General features: G+C 35.2%; 4 protein-coding genes across 5 annotated transcripts in view; 1 reads left to right on the top strand and 3 right to left on the bottom strand.

The window, feature by feature from the left end:
- Nucleotides 1–7,879, bottom strand: part of LOC135133740 (growth factor receptor-bound protein 14-like) — a 165,956-nt gene extending 158,077 nt beyond the window's left edge. Inside the window, exon 1 of the mRNA XM_064062234.1 lies at nucleotides 7,551–7,879. Within this exon, the coding sequence (XP_063918304.1) occupies nucleotides 7,551–7,590 (40 nt within the window). The 5' untranslated portion in view covers nucleotides 7,591–7,879. The remainder of the gene's footprint in view (nucleotides 1–7,550) is intronic.
- Nucleotides 7,880–13,948: 6,069 nt separating this feature from the next.
- Nucleotides 13,949–14,702, bottom strand: LOC135133787 (uncharacterized protein C1orf198 homolog). Its single transcript, XM_064062307.1, has 2 exons — nucleotides 14,191–14,702; nucleotides 13,949–14,145 (listed from the first exon to the last, which is right to left on the bottom strand). The coding sequence occupies exons 1-2, from the start codon at nucleotides 14,557–14,559 to the stop codon at nucleotides 14,035–14,037; spliced, it is 480 nt and encodes a 159-aa protein (XP_063918377.1). The 5' UTR covers nucleotides 14,560–14,702; the 3' UTR covers nucleotides 13,949–14,034.
- A 46-nt stretch (nucleotides 14,703–14,748) lies between these two features.
- Nucleotides 14,749–15,746, top strand: LOC135133786 (STING ER exit protein). The gene is made up of 3 exons (XM_064062306.1): nucleotides 14,749–14,963; nucleotides 15,013–15,398; nucleotides 15,504–15,746. The coding sequence occupies exons 1-3, from the start codon at nucleotides 14,843–14,845 to the stop codon at nucleotides 15,642–15,644; spliced, it is 648 nt and encodes a 215-aa protein (XP_063918376.1). The 5' UTR covers nucleotides 14,749–14,842; the 3' UTR covers nucleotides 15,645–15,746.
- The window catches only part of LOC135133784 (autophagy-related protein 9A), a 34,907-nt gene continuing 27,322 nt past the window's right edge, over nucleotides 15,630–23,214 (bottom strand). For both annotated transcript variants that reach the window (XM_064062304.1, XM_064062303.1), the window contains exons 2-4: nucleotides 21,579–22,072; nucleotides 20,900–21,509; nucleotides 15,630–16,734 (exon numbers count right to left, since the gene is read on the bottom strand). In XM_064062304.1, the coding sequence (XP_063918374.1) occupies nucleotides 15,743–16,734; nucleotides 20,900–21,509; nucleotides 21,579–22,055 (2,079 nt within the window). In that variant the 5' untranslated portion in view covers nucleotides 22,056–22,072 and the 3' untranslated portion in view covers nucleotides 15,630–15,742. The remainder of the gene's footprint in view (nucleotides 16,735–20,899; nucleotides 21,510–21,578; nucleotides 22,073–23,214) is intronic.

Genomic DNA, 23,214 nt, shown 5'->3' on the forward strand with positions numbered 1-23,214 from the left:
AGCACCGGCGCGTACGAAAGGGGACAACTCACCCCTGACACCTGACTTCAATTCGCTTTTTACGGCCGGCCCATGAATAATCAACGAAATTTGCATATTATCGACTTCCACAATTAAAGAAAAACAAACAAAGGGGGCCGAAATGAAGACCGCACGTCCAATTTGAATGCGAAAAATTCGCGTTCCGGGAAAAGTTTTTCGTGTTTTTCGTGGTATCGCGGCCGTAAATGTTAGCATAATATCTGAGCAAACACGTTCGTACCGACGTTTTATTGCCTTACTTGGAAATGATGCAGTTAAGGCTCATCGTTACATAATATTCCCGGTTTTATTGCCGGCTTGGCTAATAAAATTAATTAAATAATTCAATTTTACCTTCTTTATTGGGCACGCGGTGGATTTGTAATCGCTCTAATTGGAAAGCGCGATCGAAAAAAGGAAATTTCGTTTAATGCACCATTAAAAGTGGATTCCAGTCGTAATTGAGCTATACTGCAATAAATAATACACTACATACCGAAAAAAACTGAAGAATGTGTTGGAAAACGTCACCGTTTATCGAACAGATGGAGTTCCAAAGTGCGTAATCTCTGACAACCGGAGCTCCGCAGAGGTCCAATTTGGGGTTTCTATTATTAACAACTTTGACGAGTGACGTTGCTCCCGTATTTTTTTGCCGTTCGCGAGCTACAAATTTTAATAGTAATAAGTGTTGCGATTTTTTGCCGTGCAGCATGTTTCGTCCGTCGCAGCCCAGCCCTTTCGCCAATTTTTCCGAACGTCAAACTTTGTTCGTGCAGCATCAATTATTCAAACAGAAAAAATGCCCCAAATAACCGGAATATCAGAACAAGAAACTCGCCGAAAGAACGCTGCGAAAATTCCAGGTCACGAATGCTACCCCTTGCAAATTCATACGCTTTTAATAACTGATGAATGTTTATATTTACATAAGAAAACCCACCCACCACTTCCGGCCTTGTTCGATCCGAAGACTTGATAAAAGTTTGATGGCGGGCAAGCCGAAAGTTAATAAACGTGATTATCCCTCATACGCTCTGATAATAATTATTAATAAGGGCAGTATTAAGTTTACGACGTGCCGACCCTTCCATTTCGGCGGCACGGCCATGGGACACCGCCGGTGAATACCGAATGAAGGAAAAACCGAACCGAGATCAAACAGACCATTGTGAATACTAACACGAATGTTATTAAGAAACGGGCAACTGTAATGGCTTTTATTCAATTTTAACGAGGGCGGTTTTGCTACACCCTAATTCAGAAACAATTGCAATTTTATTGGGGTTCAGGTTCTGGAATAAAAATAAGATAAGGCCCGGACACCTGAGCTCTCCTGCGAGGGGTTGGTTACTTAGGGAAATTTTGGGGGTTTCTTTTTGCGAACGAATATCGTTTGCCTTTTATGGACGATATTCCACTGGGATTTATTCATTGTAACCCATGATGGGAATGTCAACTGCGTTTTATCTGTTAAATATACAAAAGTCAAAAATTATTCGGTGCAATGCAAATGAGCAAAATTGAGAGAGATAAAGATGAACGTCGTCTATTAATAAACATTTCAAGATCGTGTTGAACTAATGGAGTCATCACCTCTTGATTGTTTGTGTGTACAATCCCATCACGAAGCAAACTTTTCTGGAATATTCTAAACCGGCTTAATTAATATTACTTTAATTAACGTTGACATAATTTAGCAAATTATGGAAATAACACGACTGGAATAATACTTTCATCGATCGGGAAAAATTTACATTTTACTCAACAACGAAATAATCTGGGCAAATGGATATTTAATAGGTTGTATGTCTGGATCCACTGACCCAGTTCTCTATATTGCGAAGTCCATTTTCATTAAAAAATCATTTTGTAACAACGGCGGAATATATCGTCCATGGTTTTACAAGTCTCGTGTTCATTATACGCCACAAAATGGAACTGAATGTAAATGTTGTACAAGGTGAAAATAATTGGAATATTAGTATCTACGCAAGATATCTGAGAAAGTTATTTGTGACATATATGACCTTTGTGCCGGACACCTACAAAAATATTTACACAATGTACATATGTACAACAACAAGTACTGATTCTTTTATCAAAACCTTCCACCATTCATTAAAGACAATCTTAAGAATAATATTTACAAAAGTTTTAAGTATATGTAATTTTAATGAAAAAGATGACATAAAAACATAGTTTCAAAGCATCCTGGAAACATTACTATATTTGAAATGAAAAAAACTCTGAATGTTATATACGACATTGCTTTCACCGTTCCTCAAGATGGATGAAGATCGTCCTCTAAACATATTATAGAAACAAAAGTTCAAAATTTCTGATATTTCATAACCTCGGGTCGGTGCAAAATTTTACGCACTAGCCTTTGAGAGCTCAGAAGGTTGCGAAATGTACAAAATATTTCTACAGTTAATGACTGGAATGCAAACGAAAGAAATTGAAGGTTGGAGAGAGAAACAATGTAAACAATTTCTCTCATGGCCAAAGTATCGAAAATATCGTACAACATTCAAAATAACAGAACCTCGAATCCTATACACGACATTGCTTTCACCGTTCTTCGGCGAGTCAATTCGTGCGGTGGATGTTACTTTTTTTTCGCATTACTCCGATTTTCTAGAGCTAAAAGTTCAAAATTTACCATTTTAAATTACTGAGATTTGGCACAGTCGGGTCAGTTTAAAATTACAGACAATTTTGTATTTGCCGAGTTTCAACACACATAATTAAATGACAATCTCTTCCTTTAAAAAAAACTGACCTTATCCGCTTAGAAGGTTAGAAACGTACGAAATTTTTAAACCCATTACAGTTATCCACACAATTGAAAAAGATCAGTTACATATTTATTACGTGCGAAATTCATTAAAATTTTATCATCGCTGCTTTCAGCTTTGAGATGGGGTGGGTGGGTTTATATTTTGCCTGTTTTTTCTTAATATACATAGTCATCTTTTCACAACAAGAAACTTAAAACACAGTTAAAATGGTACATTTTGCAAGAAAACATTGATTTTGGAATTATGGGGTGGAGCTTAATTGCAAAATCGATATTTCCTTATACAAATTTTAGACATTTTTAATAATTTAATTTTTCTATTTTTCGATTTTTCAATGTTCTGAGTTTATAATTTTTCTTTTTTTAATGTTGAAATTTTTCAATGTTTTTTGATTTCAATTTTCGATTTTTGAACTTTTACATTTTCTAATTTTTCGTTTAGATTTTCAGTTTCATGATTTGCCAATTTTTCGTTACCCTAATTATCGATTTGCAATTTTTCTAGTTCTCATTTTATATTTACAATAATGAAAATATCTGCATAATAAAAAAAAACTTTTTTAATTTTACGAGTTTAGTTTTTTTACATTTTTCGATTATTTTTCAGTTTTTTATGTCTTCAAATTTTCGATTTTTCAAAGTTTCGATTTCATAATTTTTTGTTTCTTCAATTTAAATTTTTCTAATTTTTCGTCTCTTCAATTTATCGATTTGTAATTTTTCAAATTTTTTATTTTTTTTGTCTCTTCAATTTTACGATTTTCAGCTCCTCCGAGTTTTTATTTTTAAATTTTTCAGTTATTCGATTTTCCAAATTGTGGATGCAATTTTTCGATTTCTTCATTTTTCATGTCTTCAATTTTTCGTTTCGGATTTTTTTTTATTTTCTCAAATTTTCGATTTTTCAAAGTTTCGATTTTATAATTTTGTTTTTCAAATTTCAGATGTTTCAATTTTTTGTTTCTTCAATTTTTCGATTTACAATTTTTTTAATTTTTCAAAAAGGCAAAATGTAAGCCCACCCACCCACCCCGTCTCAATTGTGATGATTTTTTTTATTCTTAAAACACGTTTAAAATGGTAAATTTTTGTTCGAAAATATCGAGTTTGTAAATACGCTCCGCCCCTCTGTCTGACAACGAATGAAAAATTCATCACGATTGGGGTGGGGTGGGCGGGCGGGGTTTGTATGTCACTTTTTTTTTTCTTAATATACATAGCCATTTTTTCACAATAAGAGACTTAAAACACAGTTAAAATGGTACATTTTGCTAGAAAACATTGATTTTGCAATTATGGGGTGGAGCTTAATTTTTATCGCCCTTATTTTGTCAATTTTTCGTTTTTTCAATGTTCTGAGTTTATAATTTTTCTTTTTTCAATGTTGATGTTTTTCAATGTTTTTTGGATTTGAAATTTTTCGCTTTTCAATTTTTCGATTTTTGAACTTTTACATTCTCTAATTTTTCGTTTAGATTTTCGGTTTCATGATTTTCCAATTTTTTAGTTTCCTTAATAATCGATTTGCAATTTTTCTAGTTCTCATTTTATATATGTAATAATGATAATATCTACATAATTAAAAAAAAAACATGAGTTTAGAATTTTTACATTTTTCAATTATTTTTCAATTTTTTATGTCTTCAAATTTTCGATTTTTCAAAGTTTCGATTTCATAATTTTTTGTTTCTTCAATTTAAATTTTTCTAATTTTTCGTCTCTTCAATTTTTCGATTTGTAATTTTTCAAATTTTTAAATTTTTCAGTTATTCGATTTTCCAAATTGTGGATGCAATTTTTCGATTTCTTAATTTTTCATGTCTTCAATTTTTCGATTTGTAATTTTTCGTTTCGGATTTTTTTTATTTTCTCAAATTTTCGATTTTTCAAAGTTTCGATTTTATAATTTTGTTTTTCAAATTTCAGATGTTTCAATTTTTCGATTTGTAATTTTTCAAATTTTTAAATTTTTCAGTTATTCGATTTTCCAAATTGTGGATGCAATTTTTCGATTTCTTAATTTTTCATGTCTTCAATTTTTCGATTTGTAATTTTTCGTTTGGGATTTTTTTTCTTATTTTCTCAAATTTTCGATTTTTCAAACTTTCGAATTTATAATTTTTTGTTTTTCAAATTTCAGATGTTTTAATTTTTTGTTTCTTCAATTTTTCGATTTACAATTTTTTCAATTTTTCAAAAAGGCAAAATGTAAGCCCGCCCACCCACCCGATCTCAATTGAGATGATTTTTTTTATTCGCCGTGAACCAAGAGCTTAACTGCCAAATACTTTCTTTTTACAAAAAATTAAAAATATATTTTTGAGTATCGTATTGTTCAAAGAATACAATGTGTATTAAGAAAAAAAGACAAAATAAAAACCCCGCCCACCCATCCCATCTCAGTTGTGATAATTTTTTTTATTCTTAGAAACTTGTATTTTTATTTTTTTAATATACATAGCCATTTTTTCACAACAAACTTAAAAGATGATAAAATGGTATATTTTTTCAAGGAAATATAAACCCCACCCACCCAGAAGTACAGAAAAGTAGGTCGTCCGTTTTCGACTACCTATCTGGCTGTCTGTATGTCTGCCGTCTTTGTCAATTTTATTAGACAACTGTTTTTCGAATTAAAAATATTGTGTATATGGTAAAGCGCCAACCAAAAACTGTCGAATATTATTAAAATTTTATAAAATAAGATATTTCCAAACTTGTGATTTATGAATCTGTGTTGAATTTTTACCCTTGACATCCAGATTTTTGGAAAAAAAAATCAAAATTGTGGAACATTTTACAATTTAACTTTGAAATTGTACAACCCAAAGCTCTGAAATCTTTCAAATATGCCGCGGTTGTCGTAAGCATGGTGAATTCATAATCAAAACTTATCCCTCCCAAAAAAAGAAATTGAAGGACGTCATCTCAAAATTTTGCTGAATAAATCCTACCTAAAATACGTAAAATACTGTAACTCTTTACTTGTAGTTTATCGATGGATCCACAGTTTTTAATATTACTTATACAGGGTGACACAAAACAATTAATTCAATCAAGAACGACTCACCTATGTATCCCGAAAATGTGAGTATACACTATACAGTAGGTATTGTCATTATTAATATTACCTGCACCTATTCAAAATGACATACGTGTCTTTGATAAAATGTTGATGACGTTATTAGGAAATGTTGTTACGGAAAACCCGTGTTCGTTTGACATTTTTTTTTTTAATTAAATATTGAAATTACGACCTGTTCTGTCAACAAATTCTTGGGCAAGTAGATCACAAATCAAAGAAACCACCGGTATAAGCAAACTCAAGTGAAAAGTTGTCACAAATGTCAATCATAATCTAATTTTCTTGAGTATCTGAATGATCTTACAATTGTTTGATGAAATAAAGAAGCATTAAAAATCTAGTGACAGATTTTAACTAACTTGACGTACGATCTTTCACAATCACCCTGTATATATATCTCAACTGTGGGAAAACAAATTGCAACAAAGTATCAGATCTGAGGAGTCATTACATGTTTAAAAAAGAACTACACATGTCAATGTCATCGTACGTTACGAACAGGTTTATACTCAGTGAATATTCCAAGCTTAATAGCTTATTCATAAAATACAATGTCGCATAATTGGTGGACGTTAAAAAACACTTTTATCGGAGCTCGTAGAATTAAATTATTTTGAAATTTCATTCCTCAATTACGAGATTTCTAATATGTTTTCATTGTTTTGGAATCCGTTAAACAATTAAAGCTCGCTACACAATAGCAGAAGTCCTAATAAATTATACATGAAACTGATAAGCATAAAAAAAGTTATAAAAACATTTTTGAAAAACAATTTTTAGTTTAATTAGAATCAGCTGCTACGTTTACAAAACTACAATTATTATTAATAATTTTGACAAGAAGTGTGGATTTAAACTGCAATTGAACGCATATACATAGTAAAGATCTCCCCATTGATGAAACTCTTTTGCTCGTAGGTGTACAACTCAGAAGTAGTTCACTTTTCCTTCCTCTTTCCCACAAACAACTGCAAAAAAATGAAAGTTACGTGTCCTTTCATGACCGTTTTTTGCACAACAGCCACAACACACCAAACGCCAATTTATCAAACAACTTTTACAAGTATAACAAGAGACCTACTCAAATTCGAAGCGAAAAAAAAAAGCAATAAATCAAGGCAAATGCAAGCGACTGAATTATACCGGAACGAAATTGGAACCAGCAAGGGTATCTTATAATTAAACCCAATTTACATATTAAACCCATTGAACTATTATTTATGGCCCTTAGGGCGCACCCCCGCATCGATCCCCGCCACTGTCTTCCACAAATAAAAAAACCACCGAAATTTTACGCAACTTAATATTTACCCGTCTTTCGAAACGAACAATTTAATATCTTCCTCCAACATCCTGCGAAAACAGCCCCCAGCTGTTGGCTTCCAGAACGACCCCATCAGCGTGGGCTGCGCCTCTTAATTTACTAAAACTTGACATTTGACATTTGTTTTGTTTATCAACGCTGCCAACCCCGTAATTCGCCAGGACCGGCGATTTTTTGTTTATTTTGGTTAGGTTTGGCAAAAAACGCTGTGACACAGATAAAACATTCACGTAAACACCGAAAGTGGCACACAAATCCGCATCAAAACCCGTCACGTGTATTTAAAAACCAAAACAAAGCCCAAAGTTTCGACTTACGGTTGTTCCTGTCGTGTCTGGTGAGAGCCCCGAAATCCATCTTCCTCACGGACTCACCACGGTCTTAAAACGACGAAAAACACGTGTCCATATCTTCCTCTGCTTTGTTTTCCCGGCTCTGTTTATCTTTCTCACTCATCACACGAATAGCCACCACGCCGAAACCCTACGACACAGACGACGCCGTGGACGAACCCCGATCGCACGCTCGTCTATTTAACGAGACCTAGTGACCGTGTCGAGCCGACTTGTCAAACAATAGTTGGCGCGAAATTCGAAACGGACGCGACGCTACCGCAACCGTGAACGCTGGCGAACTGAGAAAAATAAACCGTAAACAAGAACACACCGCGTAGTATCAGTGGTATGCGCACGATCGTAGTAAAATCGCCCCGTCTCGCTCTGTCTGTAGCTACGAGCGCGTAGTTCATTGGCTGGGTTCAAACTTGCGTTACGTCATTTTGTTGAAGACGTCGTGGTTTGCACACGTGGGCGAGGGGGGAGGGGGCGGGCGCATTGATTGCAATGAAATTGGGCTAACGGTTCAGGTGCAAGGACGGGAGACGCCTTGTTTTGCGAATACGGATCTGGCGCGCCTGGACAGTGCCGGATCTGGGATTTTTAGAGCCGGGAGGCCTTGAGACGGATCCTGAACGGGAGCGAGAAGGCGAAGGATGGAGAGAGGATTTATGCGGCGAAGAGAAATTAATGATAAGACGATGTTGTAAACTATTGTTGCACTGGGTAAACAAAGAGCTGCCTGGATTTAATTAAAGCGGGTGCGGGGTGGGGGCGGCACGAGGGGGTTTTAGTTTCGTCTAGATCTATATCTATACAAGTAATTTTTTGAGTTCCACAATTTATAAAAATCCAAACTAAAAAATTTTGTTTATTTTCATTGTAGATGAAGTTGGCCCACTGCCACTGTAATGTAATCTTGAAATTATGGCACTCGAAATTTGCTTTGGTCGAACTGTCATTTCATTTATGGTGGTTATGGAAATTTCCAATGGTTATTAATAAGTCGCTTACATAATTAACAATGGTGGATTTTTTCGTTTATTAATCAGTTACTATGAACATGTCTTTCAATATCCCGGAATTCCAGTTTTTCTCTAGCACAGTTCTTTTCTTACTTACAGTATAGGTGTGTGCTAAAACCGCACAGGTTGAGTAATGCAAAATTATAATTAAACGGGATATTTTTCCTAATAAGTTAAAAATATTGTTACATATGCTTTAAAAAACTACTTTACACACCTCTGAACCATAGCCACAAAATTTCGCACCTAAATAACCAAATTTCAGTCGATGTTTTGTAAACTTACCGAGAAATCAGAAGATTTGAAATAGAATATTAAAAAAATTGTTTCATAAGACGTTATTTCAGAGTACGAATTCCAAAAGGTCATGAAGAGCGTATTTTATACTATTTTTGAGGTCTACAAATACACTTCACATAGCAAAATAGTCATTTTCAATATGTAAAAAATTATCCGGGGGATTGTGTCATTTAAACCTTTTGTTTACACCGTTGCCATAGAAACCGTGCCTCTAGTCGCTGTGTTTGATTGGAATCGGGTCCTGTTTGAACAGTGACCAGTAGCAGTAATTCAATTTTAAATAAAAATAATTAATTCAGTTAATGAAAAATCGTCCTGTGTCTGACGACAATAAAATTGTAGCGAAAAATTTAGAGAGAGCCACCCTCGATTTATTAATAAAAACATTGGTCGAAAGTTGTTTCAACAGAACTTACCACGCTCTGAAGTAGAATGATACAAAAAAAATAAACACCCAATCAGATTTAGGAATTTAACTCGTTACTTTGAAAATTTGCAATTGAACACCTTTTAAATTTAACAAGTTTTTACAAGATTAATAGAGGCAAAATCAGTCTTATTTTAGCAAGTACTAGCCCCGCCCATCCACCCCCTATTTTTTCAGAGCATACGTCATCTGCCAAAATAAGTCTTATCTTAGCAAGTACTATCCCCGCCCACCCGCCCGCTATTTTCTCAAAAGGTATGTTATCTGCCAAAATAAGTCTTATCTTAGCAAGTACTAGCCCCGCCCACCCGCCCCCTATTTTCTCAGAGGATATGTCATTTGCCAAAATAAATCTTATCTTAGCAAGTACTAGCCCCGTTCACCCGCACTTTATTTTATTAAAAAGTATGTCATTTGCCAAAATGCTAGTATGCATTTGCTAAGATAAGACTGATATTGGCAAATAACATAATCCTCTGAAAAAACAGGGGGTGGGTGGGCGGGCCTAGTCCTTGCTAAGATAAGACTAATTTTGGCAAATGACATATCCTCTGAGAAAATAGAGGGCACATCTAAAAAATATCAATGCAATGATAAATCACAAGTAAAAACTCATCATATTTTGGATATTTTGGGTAGAATTTATTCGGCAAAATTTTGAGATGACGGCATCAATTTCTTGGGGGGAATAAACAGATATGTTTGGTTACATACTTACAATAACTTTAAAACATCTGCAAGATTTCAAAGTACCTGTTCCTTTTTGCAATTCTTGATTTAATCAATAAAATAAATTGATTGATTCATTAATTTTTTTGAGTCACCTTGTATAAGCAAATCTAAAAAATATGAAAGCACTGATAAATTACAAGTATAGGCTGATCATATTTGGCACATTTTAGGTAGGATTTATTCAGCAAAATTTTCAGATGACGTCATTAATTTTTTGCGGTTGATAAACATACATTTTGATTAAATGTTACTAGGGTTACAATAATTTCAAAACGTATGTCTGCAAGATTTCAAAGTATTCAGTTTTGCAATTCCTGATTTAATGAAAATAATATATTGACTCAGTCATTAATTTTTTTGAGACAGCCCGTATAAGCAAATTTAAAAAATTTTCATGTAAAGTTCCATCACTTGAACAGTATCTAGTAAAATTTTATTGGTATTTCAAAGTTAACCATGAAGGTTGGACGCACATAAAGGGAATAAGTAAATACATATATTTTGATTAAAAATTTATTATGCTTATGATTGCTTTAAACTATTTGCAAGATTCGGTTTTACAGATTCAAAATTAAATTGCAAAATGTTGTTTTCTATTTTTGATTTTTTCCGAAAATCTGGACGTTTCGGATAAAAACTGAAGTCGGAGTCATAAACTACATGTGTAGGACTATGTTATTTTATACAATTTAGAACCCATTTACTACAATTTTGAACTGACGTCATCACGTTATTGGTGGGGATGATCAATCAAATTTTAGTGAGCGTTTTACCATCTACATGATATTCCTAATATGTATAAAAAAAAATTGGCGACAGACGGACAGACAGACAGACAGACGGAAACGGGAAACTTATTTCTTCGTCCTCGAGGGGTCATGAAAGGTCGAGAAAATGTAAAAGTAGAGAATCGACCGACGGACTCGATTACAATATCACTAAGTTTTTTTTCACTTTAAACAAAAAAAAAAAAAATCTGGGGAATTTTTCGTGATTGGTACAATAAATGTCAGATTATAAATTTGAAGTTAAATTTTCACAATAATAAATTATTAGTATTACATACTTACGATTTGTGAAGCAGAAGAAAATCCTACGCCCCCCGAATCAAAATAGCCCCCATATGTTTGGGCCCAGCAGTGTCTAAATCTAATCTTGTTCAGCCGCTCCAGAATCCCACAGGCCCGACTAGATGAATCACGTGGCAGTACCACGGTTAAACAAAATATTATGACAGTCAGCTTACCTGGCATTAATAATTATTAATTAACCTACCTTCATTTGTAAAGTTCAACTCCAATTAAAAACACCATTTCGTTTTTTTGACGCTTATTTAATAGTTATTTAACGATGACATTTTTATTTAATAGTTATTTAACGATGACATTTGTAACTGCCAATCTTAAAACATTAATTACACCAGTTCTATTAGCACTCAATCTGGATGAGCTATGAACGCCAAATTGTAAGATTTCGTTTTCAAAATTTTATTTTTTACGATAATCTGTATCAGTAAAGTTGAAAATATGGTTATATTATGAAATCGCAGTTAATAGAAAAGCATTCCACGACAAAAGTTCCAAGTTTCAAGGGAAATTTAGCCAGATTTCTTAAAGTAGATTTAAATTTTCACAATAATGAATCCAAAAGATTCGTAGACCGGAAAACAATATTTGTATTGTACGAACTTGAAAGTAGACAAAATGCCGAAAACGAGTCGTCCGATGAGTTTTCTAACGGATGAGTGCTCTCAAATGCCATGAAAAACATGTTTTATACTATTTTTTTACTTCGCACCTTTTTTCCACTTTAAAACAAAAATCGAAATTTTAAAATTTTGGGGAATTTTTTGGAGTTGGTACGAGAAATGTCAAATTGTAATATTAAAATTATTATTATAAATTATTACTTACGATGTGTGTAGCTGAAGAAAATCTTACGCCCCCTTGTGTCTACATCTAACTTCGTCCAGGCGCTCCAGAGCCCCACAGGTCCAACTAGATTAATCACGTGCCAGTAAAACGGTTAATGAAAATTTTATGACAATCATCTTACCTGGCGTTAATAATTATTAGGAATAAAGTGCCCAAAACACATTCAGTGTTACAATTGATGTGTATAACAACAATGGTAAAGTTTAAATCCAATCAAAATCACCATTTCGTTCTTCTGACGTTTATTTTAATTGTTATTTAACAATGACATTTTTAACTGCCAATCTTAAAATATTAATTACACCAGTTTGATTAAAGCACTCAAAATGGGTGAATTATGAACTATAAATTGTAAGATTTCGTTTTCAAAACCCGTATCAGTAAAGTTAAAAATATTGTTATATTATGAAATCGCAGTTATACCACGACAAAAGTTCCAAGAGAATTTTAGCCAGATTTACTTTTAGTTTTGAAATGACGCGATAAAATTTTGTGGTGGAAATGAATACACAAATTTAATAGTGTTTTATCGTCTATTCTTCCTAATCTTAAACTAGATTTAAAATTTCACAAAATATTGAACCCAAAAGTTTCGTTGCCAGACAGACCGACAGAAACGGGAAATCGACATTTTTGTATCGTAGGAGCTTGAAACGTCGAGAAAACATGAAATTATATATCTAAAATGATGTTCTTGCATCTTACTTTGTCATCAGTGCAATTAATTAAGAAGTGATAAGTGATAACTGATAAGTTTTTTGTGCATATATTTAATAAAATCCATTTGCAACTTGGGAGATTAATATATACTTAAGGATATTTTAAATGTTTCCAGTATTTGAGACGACATAACTCGCCACGGTGGCGTCAACCTTTCCTGTATTCATCACACGAAATAACAATTTCATCACACTATTGGCATGTAATAGTAAATTGTAACTATGTAGCAACAAATACGGCGATAAATGATAATAATAGTGCGTGTTAATAGTGATAAACTTATCTGTGTATTTATTATGTAAGCACGCACATACGTGTACCTACTTTTTGTTCAATAACGTGAGTCCAAAATTAAATAAAACAACAAACCAGCAGGTGTTAAAATTTAAGTACTTTTCCGTTTATTCGAATTTCAACCGTCAGTTATCAATTTTTCTTGTAAACCAAATTAAAAATCACAAATGTCACGTTATTAAAATAAACGAGCTGCAGATGTGTTTATAAACGAACGTCTCTTTTTTAGACGTTTATCATCACACGCAGCGCTTAAGAAGGCGGTCGATATAATTATGTAATTAACAAGCGAACCTTGGGGGCTACACACAATTATATACTTTGTGTAAAATTGATAACGTGAAGTAAACACAAAGTAACGCCACAAATAAACAAATTAACAGTTTCGCTATGGGAGGATGTTTGTGTCTATAAATAAAAAACTTAAGTGGCTAGACAACAAAAAGGCAGGAGACGCTTAGCAATTAGTTATAAACACGACAACAATTTGCTTCTAATAACCAATAATACTCGTATTCGTTTCAAAATTTATCAATCGATCTAGGTGTATAGTGTGTTGCATATGCAAATAAATAAATAAATTTGATTTTGAGTTCAACGTCAGCGCTTAAATAATAACACTCCAAGTAGTTTGGGCGGAAATCTAAAGATCCGTCTACTTTGTAAAATATTTAGTTTTATTCAGGAAGTCAGTAAATTCCAGCTTATTTTTATATGTACACTTAAAAATAATTTAGTGACTTGGCTACAATGTGCAAACACGATACAAAGTTTCAAAATGTATTATTAGCTTTGAACACAGTTGTTGTACACCCACTATTTCATAAGAAATGTCATGACTGCTCAGCTGTTACATATTTAGTGCCCCAAACTATAAACATGATAAATAACGTTTAACAAAGATGTTAGTAAACAATGACGATTTCCGCTATATATATCCATGCAAGGTCCAATACAAAAACATTTTAATCTTTGTCACTACTGTGTGATATACAAAAGCACAATATAAAATCTTTGGTGTTGCGCCTCTACAGCTACCAGTTATCTAAAAAATCAAGTCCAGTCTTAGGCAGTGTGTTTCCACTGGTCTCGTTTTCCTGAGTGAATTCTGGCAAGTCTTCATCCAAGAAAATCTGAATAGTTTTCTGAAACATAAAATTTTAATTCAGTTTTCAGCAACAACTTAGTACCTTAGGTTTCTTCTTGAGCGCTTGTTTGGGTTGAGGCTCCTTCTCCTTCTCAAACAAGCTCAAGTTTCTTTGGCTTCTTGTCTTAAAACTAAAAGGCCCTGAATGTTCATCAGTGTATGAGCAATTCTCATCTATGATGAGCTTAACAGCGTATTCAGTCATATTGGTCTGAATTTCGTTTTGCTTATACTTAAGTAAGGCTTCCGGTGTTATAATACTTTCAGAGAGAATCTCCTTTTGTTCTTTCTCTGATATCGTATGCCACAAGTCTTCATAAGCACCTTTAGTTTCTTGCATATCGACATACATACGTCGCGCCATGGAATTTAACTTACTGAAGTACTCTTCAGCTGCTTTTTCGAGAGCCATCGTTGCTGCAGGCACTAGTTTCAAACGTTTAATACAAAATGTTCATGGTTTGACAAATTTTTGTTTATGTTTACATGCAGTAACCTCGCCCATTACATTCGTGATTTATTTAGTGCTTTGGGGGTCACCAACCTAGCGGATGTAATATGTCTAGATTAAACACAGCACTCCTGGTGATTTTATCAGTGACATTGGTGTTGTTCAATTGGCGACTGGTCGTTGACAGTTGAGGTTATCTTTATATTATTTAATTGTGTGTTTAATTTTTACAACAAATACAAAAATGCCTAAAGTAGTGTCGCGAAGTATCGCTTGTTCGGACACTAAAGATCAAGAAGAATACGGAGACGAGAAGCCCCTACACATTTATTATTGTTTGTGTGGACAGATGACTCTAATTTTAGGTTAGGTGCATTTTTATGTGTCCTGTTTTACTTGACTAATTTGTTTTAGATTGTTCTATTGAGAAGCTTCCTCTTCGTAAACGAGACGGTGCACGAGTTTTAGATGGTACGAATCACGCTCACAAAATCACTTGCGATAACGACGAAACAGTGCACATTAAACGACCCGAAGGAATCGAGAGACAATATAGACTTAAGTGTAAAAAGTGTGGACTTTTGTTGTACTACAAGCACGAGCCGCAGAGTCCCGTTAGTTTTATAGTTAGGGGGTCTCTAATCAAGTCTACTAATGAGGGACCAATCACTGATATTTATAATCAGGTGGCAGTGGAAAAACCAAAGAAAATTATGGTCACAAAACACACCAAGAACATGGGGAAATTTAGTTCTGTTACCGTGTCCACGATAGACGAAGAAGAGGACGAAATTGAGGCGGTAAGACTCATTAGTATGAAATTAGTGTCAAAATGAGTCACTAAGGATTTTCTGTCGATCAAAGTTAACAAATCAATTTTATTTTTTCTTTTTTTACTTTTTTAGAGAGAAGTTGCTGACAGCTACGCCAATAACGCGCGCATCATCGAAAAACAACTTGAGCGCAAAGGCATGAACAAACGCAAACTCGAGCAGACCAAATCGCAAGAACTGAAAAAAATCCGTGGCACCTTAATAGACAAATAAAAATAAATTTATTGAACAATCTTAAATATATTACATAATATTTATACTTTACTCTTACTGTTACAAATTTAAGTTACATAATAAAAAATTTAGACTAGTCAACGGTTCAGTAGTAAAGGCGTTGTTTCTTGGGCAGTATTCCGCACTCTATTTTCAGTTCTATTACTATGTATACTATGCAAATATGTCGCGTTTAAAGCCATTTCCCTTATACTCATCGGCGAGATCCCCTCGTTCGTCCACATCCTGCTCATGTGTCCGTGACCCTGGGGCTCCGCCGACGACGTCACCCTATTCCTCCAGATCCCGCTGGTGTACAGCGGCACGTCCACCGTCGGCGCCGTCGGAATCGCCTCCGTCGAGCACGGCTCGCCTATCCTCCACGCCCCCGGCGCCAGACTCTCGTCCAGGCGATTCAGCACCGGGTCCTGGTTGCTCAACGACGCGATCATGCTGCTCTGGTTCTGCACGTTCTTGACGAACGCCTGCACGCCCTCTGGCGGCTTCCAGCTGGGGTTCGTGCACTTGAAGTGCACCAGCGACATCTCGACTTTGCCGTCCTCGCATTGGGAGTACTGGTCGGGGACCGAGATCTCCTCCTCGTGCCACTCGGGGTTGCCGTGCTTGCGCACGTCCATCTGGGCGAAGCTGCAGACGTCGCCGACGCCCACGACCGACACGGTGAAGTTCCTGAAGAAGTCGACGATCTCGATGGAGCGCGGGTAGACGTGGCGCCAGAGGATGTAGGGCGTGAGGAGCGGCGACAGGATGGTCTCCAGGAGGCTGACGAAGCCGTACTGGAAGAGCTGCTCGAACTCCTTGCGGACGCGGGCGGTGTGGGCCTGGCCGGACCAGTCGGTGGGGAGGTAGTGCGTGTGCACCATTACCTTGGTTAGGAGGTCCTCGAGATCCTGGGAGGTGGTTTCGTCGGGGGCGATGGTCCGGAGGACGGCCACGGCCACGGTTAGGGCTGTCATTATGGTTAGGACGTGCTCGACGGCGAGGACGTCTTCGTCGATGAGGGAGAGGCCGACGAAGACTGCGAGGAACGCGGTCGCGTAGAAGCCGATGTTCTCGGAGATGATGGTACCTGAAGAACGGTGAAGTTGTTAAAAAGGGAATTATATTCATTGAACTATATTTAACGTCAGAACTATAGAACCGGTTACTCTAAATTTATTAAGATTATTACGAAAATAATAATAATAATAATAATGATAATTTATAAGAAGAATAAAACGCTGGGCAAAATTCGTCAATTGATTCTTGTTTAAAGTGAGTTTTTTTGTGATGACGTCACAATATTTTAGCTAGATATGAAAAACTATAAAAAATGCGATAATAAAGAAAAATAAGATAAAAATAATCCCCCCCCCCAAAAAAGCAGTGAATAAAACGACACAAACAGTGGAAAAAGCAAAAAGAAAAAGCAAAAAAAAAGAGATATAAAAAAAGACGAAATAAGGCTATAAAAAAAGCGTCAAAACGGGGGGACAAACAAGCGACGTGAAAAGAAAAGGATACAAAAAAATGGGGGAAAAGGACGACAAAAAAACGATAAATAAGACAAAACATTCCACAAAAAAATGCGACCAAAAAAGGGATAAAAAGCGAGGAAAAAAAGTCGATTAAAATGCGATAAAAAAATAGCGAAAAAGTGCTAAAAAAAGTACAAAGGGGATAAAAAAAGTCAAACATAAGGTGAGAAAAGGCCATCAAAAAATTGATAAAAAACGGGAAAAAAACATAAGGACCACAAAAAAATTTGAAAAGGAGGTCTAAAAAGTGTGATAAAAAATCTAGAATAAATGGTTGAAAAAAAATTGCACCAAAAAAGTAGACGAAAAAAAAAATTGCACCAAAAAGTAGACGAAAAAAAGGGGACGAAAAAGTGGCCTAAAATTGGGGGAAAAGTTCCCTGAACAGGACGAAAAAAACGGGAACATAAGAAAAACGATAAATGAGGGGATCGAAAAAAGGTAGAAGTGACCCAGAAAACGAAAAAAAGGAAAAAACAGTGTCAAAAATGGGGGCATAATAAGTGATAGGAACCACAAAAAGGTAAAAAATCGGAAAAAGAACTCTCAAAACTCGACGAAAAAAAGGTGAAAAAGATTACAAAAAAGTGATTAAAAATAATGGGACAAAAAAGTAGCCAAAAAATGGGGGAACATTTCCATTACACAAAAATGGCGAAAAATGCTACAAAAGTTAAAAGGGGGTCAATAAAAAGGATAAAAAAAAATAAAATAAAAATGGTCCAACAAAAAAGACCACAAGAGTAGTGAAAGGAATCCAAAAATGACGATAAAAGATATAAAAAGCGTCAAAAACAGCGTAAAAATGGACAAAAATGTGATTGCGATAAAAAAGGGAGAATAAGGGCGACAAAAATGCGACCAAAAAAGGCGAAAAAGGCTTTAAAAGAGCGAAAAAAGGGCACAAACATCGATAAAAAAAATAGACAACAGGACTGCAAAAAAAAAGGTAAAAATAGATACGACATCCAAAAATGAAGACAAAAAGAAAAAACAGCGTAAAAATGTACGAAAAAGGGGCTACAAAAAAAGTGGACGAAAAAAAATGAAACAAGCCACTAAAAAGTAATTTAAAAATGGGGAAATAAGTCCCCTAAAAAGGACGATAAAAACTATAAATAAGAGGACAAAAAATTTCACAAAAATGAAACCGAAAAATGGAGATCTGAAAACCTAAAAACAGAAGAAAAATTCACACAAATGCCCTCAAAAGACAAAAAGGACTATGAAAAATTTTCAAAAAAAGGGTTTAGAAAAAAGTTCACAAGAAGAAGGGACCACAAAAGTGCAAAAATGGGGAAAAAGGGAGCTAAAAAAACGACGATAAAAGATCATAAAGTGGCAAAAAAGAATGAATAAAAAGGAAAAAAATGCGATAAAAAAGAAGAAAAAAAAGCGGGAAAAAGGTAGAAAAATGGATACCAAAAAGATAAAAAATCAGAAAAAAGAGATATAAAAATCTAGAATATCCGATAAAAAAAGTCGACGAAAAAAAGGTGGAAAAAAATACCAAAAAATTATAAAAAACATAATAGGACAAAAAAGTAGTCAAAAAATGGGGGGAAATTTCCCATGGACAAAAATGCAATCAAAAAAGGCGAAAAAAAAAAATAAAAATGGTACACAAAAGGACCACAAAGAAGTGAGAAAAGGAAACCAAAAATGATGATAAAAGGTACAAAAAGCGTCAAAAATAGCGTAAAAATGGCCAAAGATGTGATTGCGATAAGAAAGGGAGAACAAGGGCGACAAAAATGCGAACAAAAAAAGGCGAAAAAGGCTAAATAGAATTAAAACAAGGATAAAAAAATTGAAAAAGGGCACAAAAAAATCGATAAAAAAAAATAGACAAAAGGACGACAAAAAAAAATGGGAAGGTGATCCAAAAATGAGGATAAAAGGCAAAAATAGCTTAAAAATGGACAAAAAAAGGCAATAAAAAATTAAAAAAAAAGGTAAAAATGGTAACAAAAAGTCGAGAAAAAAAAGGTGAAAAAAGCCACTAAAAAAAGGTATAAAAAAAATGGGGAAATAGTCCCCCAAAAAGGAGGACAAAAAACATAAAGAAGAGGACAAAATAATTTACAAAAATGGTGATTTAAAAACCTTAAAAAAAGAAAAAATGGAATAAAAATTCAACAAAAATGTCCTTAAAAGACAAAAAGAACTACAAAAAGGCCCAAAAAAGAGTTTATAAAAAAAGCCACAAAGAGATGGGACCACAAAGCGCAAAAATGAGGAAAAAGGAGAAAAAAGTAACAAAAGCGGGAAAAAATCAGAAAGGGCTCCAAAAATTCGAAAAAAAATCTAAAATAGCCGATAAAAAAGTCGACGAAAAAGAGGTGAAAAAGATTACAAAAAATTTATTATAAATAAAGGGACAAAAAATAGCCAAAAAATGGCGGAAAATTTCCCCTGAACAAAAATGCGAACAAAAAAAAAAAAAAGGCTACAAAATTTAAAAAGGGGTAAAAAAAAGGACAACAAAAAAAATTAATAAAAATTGGCCCTAAAAAAAAAGTGAGAAAAAGAATCCAAAAATGACGATAAAAGGTATAAAAAGCCTCAAAAACAGCGTAAAAATACACAAAAAATGTGATCAAAAAGGGAGAATAAGGGCGATAAAAATGAAATGCGGTCAAAAACGGCGAAAAAGCCTTAAAAAAATTAAAAGGGATAAAAAATTGACAAAAAAATGGGTAAAAAAATCATTAAAAATAGACAAAAGGGGTGCAAAAAAGGATCCCAAAATAAGGATAAATGGCATAAACAGCGTAAAAATGGAAAAAAAAGCAATAAAAAAAATCTAGAAATAAAGTCGACAAAAAAGGGGCTACAAAAAATGATAAATACAAAACAAAAAAGTCGATGAAAAAAAAGTGGAAACTGGCACCAAAAAACCAGATCAAAAATAGGGAAAGAAGTCCCCTAAAAAAGGACGACAAAAATAAATAACAGGACAAAAAATTTCACAAAAATGAGACCGAAAAAAGGTGATTTAAAAACCTAAAAAAAAAAAATAAAAAAGGACAAAAAATGAAAGAAAAATTCCACAAAAATGCCCGCAAAAAAGACCAAAAAGTTCAAAATAGATAAAAAAACGACTATTAAAGATCATAATAATGTGTCAAAAAGAATGAAATAAAAAGGAAAAGAATGCGTTAAATAAAGAGACAAAAAAGCAACAAAAATGGGAAATAGGTTAGAAAAAAGGCTACAAAAAAGAAAAAAGGCGACAAAAAAGGAGGCTACAAAAAACACTAAATTGAATCTTTGAACAATTATGAATTTTCTTGCAAAAATCAAATTTAGACATCCAAGCTAAAAAATAAAGACGGATTAATGAACCATCTACACAGAAGCAAGTTATTTTATAAAATAAAAGTTAATAAAAGTAAGATTCTTAATCATCAAATTGTGGCGGGGATAATCAGAGACATTTTGGTTAGAGTTTTAGTGTCTACATTCTACATGATACTCTTAAATTATACTCAAAAGTTCATGACAGTCAGTCGAGTAGTTTCGACATCTGTAATAAAATCGCCAACAGATAAACAGATGGAAATGTGGGACTTACTTTTTCATACTGTAGGGGTTATGAAACGTTAAATGGAAGTAAAGGAAGGAAAAACTGTGATAAGACAAAACGGAACCTCACAATCATATCAAATTCTCATAATTAAAACTAGGCAAGCGCACAATACATTATCTACTCACCTAAAGGCGACGAAAACGCCGCCAGGTACTTCGTCGCGGGCCGATGAGCCCTCGTCAATCGTGCTTGTAACTCGTGCTCCAACTCATTGAAGTGCCTCAAATACAAGCGACCGTACAACGACCACCTTCTGATGGCCAAAATACTGGGTTCTTTGCGGATAACCGCCGCATAACTGAAAAACGCATACAGAATCTGCCACAGGAAAATAATCGGAGCGAACACCAGATTCGCCACCGCCAACCAAAGAATATGTTTGCCAAACTGATTCGCCAATTCGTGCCTCAAATTCGGCTTCTTGTACTCTTCGCGCAAGTGCCACGGGTGCTCGAACGGCGACCACGGCGACCAAAAGAACAACAACTGAATATTAAGCCTCAACCCCGCCGTCCAGTACACGATCTCCCCCAGAAATGGGACGTTCAGCCTCGGCGGCAACAGCCGCTTGTTCACCATAGCCACCAAATAGTTCTGCTGCCTCAGTATCCTGTGGTAGATGTCGAGCTCCGACAGTTCCCTCTTGTGAATACACATCTGCTGCTCCATCTGCACCGTCCGGACCTTGGTCTGGATCTCGTGCCAGGTCAGGTTGTCCAACTCGTGATCGTCCACCTGCGGCATCATAATAATAATAACAATATTGATTATTTACTTTTATTTTATTTATAAACGGGCCATCACCTTCAATGCGGTGTTGTAGAACTGCTTGATGTCCCAGAAGTGGAACAGGTGATAGACGCCGCGGATCGACTTGAGGACCCAGACGACGAAGGCTATGATGAGTGCGATCCAGGTGAGGGCGGTGAAGTTGGAGACGCACTGGCCGAAGGGAAGTACGACGTCGTGCAGGGTCACCTTGGTGGAGTTGCCGTTGCCGTGATGAGGTGGTTCGTCCTTGAACAGGACGGGGTAGTCGATGCCGTGGAAAATGTAGGCTGTTAGGAACACGATGAAGACGAATTGGATCAGTTCGAGGACCTCCTGGAGGAGCATGCAGAAGAAGCCGTGGCGTTGGTGGTATTGGTACATCCGAGAGAAGAAAGAGTCGAGATCTTCGATGTGGTTCCAGCGAGCGCGGGACGGTTCGGCGACGTGCACGAGGACGCCGCCTTCTTCGTCCGGCTCGTGGGTCTCTTGGAGGGAGGAGTAGTTTTGCATAGTGTGCTGTTAGGTTTCTGGAAAAAATTAAATAAATTAAGTAACTATAGTGATTGCTGTCCATTCATCCCTTCTAGAAAGTTGATGACGTCAGTATTAAATAAATATACCGTCGTGAGCAAAAAATTCTGGTCGTCAGTGTCATTTGATTGTGTGTAAAAAAATGACATACGGTACTTGCGTTTTGGCGTATTGATTTTGATGTTGTCGGTACGGCAGTTGAGGGAACAGTCCTGGAGTTTGTGAAATTGAAATGAAAAGAAAGGTCGGTAGAAAGCGGTGGAAACAGTTGTGTCTAATAGGTTCTTGGAAGGTATTCGAAATCTGGGAAAGGATAAGTATTACTCAGAAGGGTGAAGAAGAGATAAGTTTTACGACATGCAGGTGGAGGAAGAGAAAGTTTCGGGGTGGTACGGGGAAGTAATTAAATACAGATTATATACAAATATACGAATGCTATACAATTTTGTGGGACTTGCCAGCCCCCACAATTTCTTCCAATATTTCAACTAATTGTTAAATAACAAATGTTCAGAATCGCCAAAATGAAATATGGCCATTTTTGGATTCTCAAAAATTTGATTTTGAAACGAAATATTTCGAAAATCTTTTGGACAAATATAGTTAAGAACTTCCCTCGCCCCTGAAACACGATCAAATAAATCTAGTTTCTTACTCGTAAGAAACGTCACAAGTTTTAATTCTCGGTTTTTTTATAAAGTCGTGAAGATTAGATCCCAGGGAGCAAAAAATACTTGTTGTCACTTTTGCCTTCCAGAAAAATACGACAAATTTTAGTTTTTTTGTTGTGACACTCGCGTAAGTTACAAACGACCCCAAGATGCTTTAAAACGCTTTCAAAAACAAAAAAGCAGGGATCTCGAGAATTTCCTTGAGGATTAAAAAAACACTAGGGGCCCTCATGCATCTTCTATCATTCTTTAAAAAACCGACACCAGGAGCCCATTATTTTTTTTAATACTTTAAAAAACAAAAAACAAGGTATAGTGAACCAAGAGGTATAAGGTTATATGGCCATCATAAAATTAGTTGACCGCAAATAGATACCCCCTTTGTGTGGTTCGCACTAAGCTTACCGGTTGGCAATAAATCATCTTCTAAACATTTCTTGCTCATATTTAACAGGGCCGGCTTTCAA

This window comes from Zophobas morio, unplaced genomic scaffold, assembly GCF_036711695.1.
Source record: "Zophobas morio isolate AGI-343-1 ecotype UQ-CSIRO unplaced genomic scaffold, CSIRO_AGI_Zmor_V1 ptg000022l, whole genome shotgun sequence".
Taxonomy (NCBI): domain Eukaryota; kingdom Metazoa; phylum Arthropoda; class Insecta; order Coleoptera; family Tenebrionidae; genus Zophobas; species Zophobas morio.

Excerpts from the sequence above, each read along its gene's own strand:
- LOC135133786 (XM_064062306.1), top strand. The coding sequence starts at position 14,843 with ATGCCTAAAGTAGTGTCGCGAAGTATCGCTTGTTCGGACACTAAAGAT. Across the intron at positions 14,964-15,012 it reads ACAGATGACTCTAATTTTAG|ATTGTTCTATTGAGAAGCTT; the intron begins GTTAGGTGCATT and ends AATTTGTTTTAG. Across the intron at positions 15,399-15,503 it reads AAGAGGACGAAATTGAGGCG|AGAGAAGTTGCTGACAGCTA; the intron begins GTAAGACTCATT and ends TTACTTTTTTAG.
- LOC135133787 (XM_064062307.1), bottom strand. The coding sequence starts at position 14,559 with ATGGCTCTCGAAAAAGCAGCTGAAGAGTACTTCAGTAAGTTAAATTCC. Across the intron at positions 14,146-14,190 it reads CGCTCAAGAAGAAACCTAAG|AAAACTATTCAGATTTTCTT; the intron begins GTACTAAGTTGT and ends TTTATGTTTCAG.